General features: G+C 45.2%; 1 protein-coding gene across 6 annotated transcripts in view; it reads right to left on the bottom strand.

Moving 5' to 3' along the window:
* Positions 1 to 3,389: 3,389 nt before the first annotated feature.
* rapgef2a (Rap guanine nucleotide exchange factor 2a) overlaps positions 3,390 to 6,084 on the bottom strand; it is a 29,550-nt gene continuing 26,855 nt past the window's right edge. For 5 of the 6 annotated variants that reach the window (XM_042703133.1, XM_042703130.1, XM_042703132.1 and 2 more), the window contains 5 exons: positions 5,887 to 6,036; positions 5,473 to 5,650; positions 5,061 to 5,314; positions 4,709 to 4,936; positions 3,390 to 4,570 (listed from right to left, as the gene is read on the bottom strand). In XM_042703133.1, the coding sequence (XP_042559067.1) occupies positions 4,542 to 4,570; positions 4,709 to 4,936; positions 5,061 to 5,314; positions 5,473 to 5,650; positions 5,887 to 6,036 (839 nt within the window). In that variant the 3' untranslated portion in view covers positions 3,390 to 4,541. The remainder of the gene's footprint in view (positions 4,571 to 4,708; positions 4,937 to 5,060; positions 5,315 to 5,472; positions 5,651 to 5,886; positions 6,037 to 6,084) is intronic. The other variant, XM_031559275.2, reaches the window with a different exon arrangement.

Here is a 6,084-nt window from a genome sequence, read left to right as displayed (position 1 = left end):
AATAAAAGGAGAGAGAGAGTGTGTGTGTGTGTGTGTGTGTGTTGCTCTAAATGATTCCTGAGCCTTATCTATAGCCAAAAAGACGGTGACGTACAAACACGTGCATGCACACACACAATGTGTGAATCTGCGTTTCCTTCCCTGCTGCTTTATAGAAATTATTCAGATACACATACACACACACACACACACACACACAGACACACACACACACACACACACACACACACACACACACACACACACACACACACACACACACACACACACACACACACACACACACACACACACACACAGGCTCGCCTAATGAAAGTAGTTGTTCTTCATGAAGGCTTCATTGTTTCCTCATTGGCACACATGCCTCTGATGTCACCAATGTGTTTTGTGAAGATTAAACGTGAGGTTTTGTTGAGTAATTAGCTGATCTTCCCCCTGGCTGGCCAATTCCCCTCAGTTGGATATCAAACATTGGGATTCCCTGTGGTGCTGCTCCGCTTAAGACCAAGGCTCCTTGCTTTTCCGCGCTACCTGCAGCTGTGACGGGAGAGGAAGGAGCCGAGGTACGGGCACAGACAAAGACAAAATAGCAAGAGAGCTTACTTAAATATACTCACATATATAACAAACAGCTGCCAATACGCACACACACACACACACACACACACACACACAGCATAGGTAACATGGTAGGTATGAGTGGTCAGGACGCACACACATTTTCTAAAGTTTTGTAGGTGTCATGTTAACATATGTGTTTGGGAAGAGTTGTAGTAGAAAGATAATTTAAAAGAGTTGGAATTGTGATGGAGAGCGCTGGGACTGGGTGTACAGCTGTGCGCTGGAGAAGAGTAACAAGAGAGGGCGTTTGCTACTAAGAATTTATTCCAGCACATTCTTCACAAAGAAGCCTGAATCTGTCATGAAAAACAATCTACAAAGCACTGGTATTAACCCTCCATAGTGTCTTTGGCCACAGCACAGGCAGGCACACAGGACATCCATGTGATCTGTAGCCCTCTCCTCCTGCACAGGACATCCATGTCATCTGTAGCCCTCTCCTCCTGCACAGGACATCGGTGTCATCTGTAGCCCTCTCCTCCTGCACAGGACATCCATGTGATCTGTATCCCTCTGCTTCTGCACATGTTTACCCGTAGCATTTAGTTCTTACCAGCAAACCACACAGAGACAAGGACACAAGATGCAGCCAGATTTTTTCAAGCATGGTGATCTGAGGATGAATAGGGAATTCCGCCCAAACAGTCAAGTTGGCTTCAGTGTGTGTGTGTGTGTGTGTGTGTGTGTGTGTGTGTGTGTGTGTGTGTGTGTGTGTGTGTGTGTGTGTGTGTGTGTGAAGTTAGGGTCACATTGTGTATTTATGAGACACTAAGATGAATAGGGTTTCCTGTAGTGCACGGAGTTCAAACATACAAGTGTATGAGAGTACAGAGGGAAGGGCTAAGAGAACACAACACACACACACACACACACACACAAACACACACACGCACAAACACACACACACACACACACACACACACACACAGAGACAAATAACTATATCTATATATCAGTCTCTACAGAAGAAGACAATGTTTGGAAAGTCAATTGCCTAGTTCAAATGACTTGTGTCTGCATGGTCGTGCAGATAAATTAAACTGTATGCATGTGGTTCTTTGCATATACACATGTATTTTTTTGGTAGCTCTTCAATGTTTAATGCTTTTTACATCCTCTGAGGTCTCTCTCTGTCTTTCCACTCATTTTCACACAGGCACACAGACACTGTTCCTTGTAAGAAGGTAATTCACCTCACACCTTCACAACTGCAAAAGGAAAGTAAATATTCAAGTGTTGGAGACATATGGATTTTTAGGTTGGAGAATGAACTGGCTAGATATAAGAATTATTTTGTGTGGTGAAAGAATAGATGAAAAACCATACACACTCGCAAACATGCACAACGACCCCCACGCAGAGAGGAGAGAGATAAAGAGAGACTCAGAGCAGAGCTTGTTGAAAAAACATGTGAGCAAAATGAATAAAAAATAAAATGACAGACCATGTGTATATTCTCCTTGCATTTTTTAGTGAGTGTGTGTGGGCTTGTGTGCATGTATCGGGCTGTTGGTCAGACAAAGTCAAATTGTGCTCAAATGGAGATACTGGTAATTGAATGAAGTAGACATGGACGTTAAAAGGGTATTGGTGTGTATGTGTATGTGTGTGGGAATGGGTATTTGTGTGCGTGTGCAGACTGAATCGCATGTAATTAGCTGTTGAACAGAACAAACTGTGAAATGTAAATATGAATGATTCATGAGTTTGGCTGCTATATTATGATTATTATTATCATTACCGTGGTACAGCTGCCAAACAAACGTACGTCACTACGAGAAGTAGAGACAGACAGAGCATGTATGCACACAACCAATGCTGAAAGTGTCTAACCCACCCACACCCACACTCTTTCACTCACACCCGCGCCCAGATGTGCACAGCAGATGATGCCAACTCATGAGAATTCTAACAAAACCTTTTAGCGTACTTCAGCACTTGTTACCATGGGAACATCTAGAGACCCTACTCCGTCAGTATTGGATGCACTGTACCCTTCTCTCCCCATTTCTATCTCCGTCGTCCTCATCCTCTCTTGCTCCTACCTTTTTCTCTCGCTCTCTTCTACTCCACAATACATGTGCTTGAACACACACACACACACACACACACACTTTGTAAGAGGGAATGTAATGGCTGGTTATAAATATTACAGTGAAATTAAACCCAGTACAGTTCAGTGTTCAACATAAAGAAGAGAATATGTGACCTGACAAACAACCTTACACTTACACATCTCCTTCACACACATACATACACACGCACACACGCAAACGCAAACGCACACGCACACACACACACACACAGAATGCTCTAAATCTACTCTATGACTCAATCATCTCTTCTCTATGCTAGTCAAGGCTTCATGATTTATGGTGGGCAGGATTCATTATCATGTTTTCCTTGTTTCATTGTGGTAAATTGCATGCAAGTGCATGTGTTTTTGTTTACAGTGGGTGCCCTTTGTAGGTGGTGCAAGGTCTGTGAGCAGGTGACCTGGGCCTGGAGATTAAGATTAAGGAGTTGTTCAGAAAAATCATTGAGTACATTTTAAACATCAATAAAGGTGCACCCACACAGAAACAGTGTCAATGACACATACAAACAGAGACAAAGAGAAGAGGGACAGCAACCAGACTAAAAGAGCTATTTAACCGTGGTGTTTTAGCACCACCTTTGGGTTACTTCCAATATTACACACTAACAATGCAGTGATCACACTCAGCTCCCATTACTACAGATGCACACAAAAACCACACAGACAAAAGTATGGCTATAGCATTTATTTTGTCCCAGAGGACTCTGGAATATTTAGCATGACCAGATTTTACATCTATAATCTCTGACAAAAAATAAGGTGACTATTTACAAATATGGACCCTGTCTTCATATATATCCACAGGGATAAAGAACACTGGGATTGTCTTTGTGAAAGACATAAAAATAAGTCTGCTGTGGGATATACAGGAAAATAGAGGGAATTAAAAACAGACACATAAACACACGCACCTTGCACATGCGAGTGCACACACGCACACAATCACACGCACACGCACACTGTTCGACATTAGTCCCATTTCATAGTCTTAGCATTTGCAGGTACATTTTACAAAAAGGTCAGAGCAAAGGTGTGCAATATTTTTGAATGATCTTTGCCTAAAAACAAGACTTAAAATATTTTTTTTTCACAGAGTAACAAACACCTGAACACTGATTATGGCATTGAAATGGTAAAAAAGACTATAAAATCTTTAAAACGTTAATTTTGGCTTGAGGACTTTTTAAATATTGTGCTGGTGTAATACTGATCAGCTGACAGATGGGCAACATCTGTCTGCTTCATTCTCAGGACATCCATGAGCTCTTTCCATCTTCTCTTTTTCTCCAGCCTCCTCCTTCACGCTTTCTTCAAAGGATGAGGAGCAGAAAGGGAACACACAAATCTCCTTTCCACCAATGTCTTCCCCAAAGGAAGACCATACGCAAACACACACACACACACACACACACACACACGGTTGGTTAAGTCAATCAGTCTCATCTTCAGATGAGAATAAACTGCAACTGACCATGAATGCAGCTCAACACACACACACACACACACACAGCAACACAAAAACAAAAACACATTCACACAAATCAACACTACCACACTGGGTCAGTGTAACCTGTATTTGACCCTGACGGTAGCCATGCTGAAATGGGATAATAACACTGTTTCCAAGGCGATGAACTGACAGTTGGCCTGTAAGTCTGCGGTTCAGTGACGTGTGATCCCGAAGACTGGAAAGGGTCTGGCAGCTCCGGCATACTGCAACAGAGGCTTAAGCAGGTCCCTGTTTAACGTCCAAAGTGCCAAAGAATCCTCCCTCCCGCCTTCCTCCTCTGCTACATATACTGCCCCAGCTTCAGAGGGACCCTCATACCGCCGACACCTGCTCCCCCTCTGCTGGGACAAAGAGGGCAAGAAAGAAGAGATGGAGAGAGCGAGAGAGAGGTGAAAGGAGATATTAGGGCGTTTCTGGGTAAGTGTGATTGTGCTGTAATGGACATGTCCATAATGTCTTTCAGTGCTGCATTGCCTCACCTTCCTTCCCCTGAGGTGGACGCGGAGCCTGCCGGTGGGTGTGGCCGACATGCTGAACCCCCATTGGCCCTGGAGAGTCACATGTTCTCTTGAGAAGGCGTGACCTCTGCAGTGCAGCATTGTAGTCTGGGGGACGTCGTCCGGGGGGCGGGTTATAGCTGACGTCAGCCAACGGCGTGTAGCCTGGTGGGGTGGGCGGGGGCTCACGGAAACGCCCTTCTCTGTGACCTACAGGGACATTCAAGTTCATGAATTTAGCATTTCATGAAAAGTGCCTTCATATATAATACAGACAATGTGATCAATAATCAATAATCAGTTAATGCAATTAATGATAGCAGTAACTCCTCACCTATGACAGGCTTGTTGCCACGGCGTTTGATAGTTCCCGTCTCCCCCTCCAGCTCATCTCCCCAGTAACCGGTGGGTGCGGCCCAGTAGCCCCGACCAGCTGCTGTTCCCTCGGACAATGCGTCCCAACACCTCTGCGGGATGCTCTGGATGTTGTCATGGGAACCACTTGAGCAGGAAGTCCAACTTCCCCGTCCACTGTCAGCAGCGTCCAGTGAGGCGCGATCACACTGATCCTGAGACAGAGAGTACGAGCTGAGAGAGAGAGAGAGAGAGAGAGAGAGAGGGAGAAAGAAAGAAAGTCAAGGTTTAAAATCAATAAACAGGGTTTGTATGTGTATGTATTTGGAAGTCCATATGTGTGTGTGTGTGTGTGTGTGTGTGTGTGTGTGTGTGTGTGTGTATAGTCCTACCCCAGGCTAATCTGGTCAGGCTCTGGTCTGGCTGTAGCGAGTATGTTGCTGGCTGATTGTGTGTGTGCCGGCATGTTTATGTGCACGTGGGGATGGGGGCCTCGCACGTCATCCATCAGGTCACAAGAGGACGCGCTGAGGAGGCTGTACTGATCCCCATCTGAGGCTGTGTACACACCTGAGACACACAAACACAATACCACATAGCGTCACATCAAAAGTAGCGACACGCAAACAAAACCTGACACTTCAACACAATACACAGGTCTCCACAAAGTGAATGATATCAGTTCCTTTGCATATCTCTTTCCATGTGGGAGTGTGTGCAGGCTTGTGTTGAGCGGGAGGTCTGTGTGTGAGTGTGTGCATGTGTGTGTTGAGCAGGAGGTGTGTGTGTGATATTTGGGCTCATACCTCTGCGTGGTGGGCTCTGTGGTGAAACAGGTGGAGAGGAGAGCAGTGACGAAGCGTTTGATTGGCTGTCCTCTGCCTGCCTCTTCGGCTGAGTCCGCCCCTCTTCAGAGTGGTTCAGCATCTTCTGCAGGGGCTGTGGGGACTTGGCACCTGACGCCACACACACACACACGCACACAATTTAAATGACCTAACAAT

The sequence above is a fragment of the Clupea harengus genome, chromosome 22, assembly GCF_900700415.2.
Source record: "Clupea harengus chromosome 22, Ch_v2.0.2, whole genome shotgun sequence".
Taxonomy (NCBI): domain Eukaryota; kingdom Metazoa; phylum Chordata; class Actinopteri; order Clupeiformes; family Clupeidae; genus Clupea; species Clupea harengus.
This window is presented reverse-complemented; position numbering and strand designations above follow the sequence as displayed.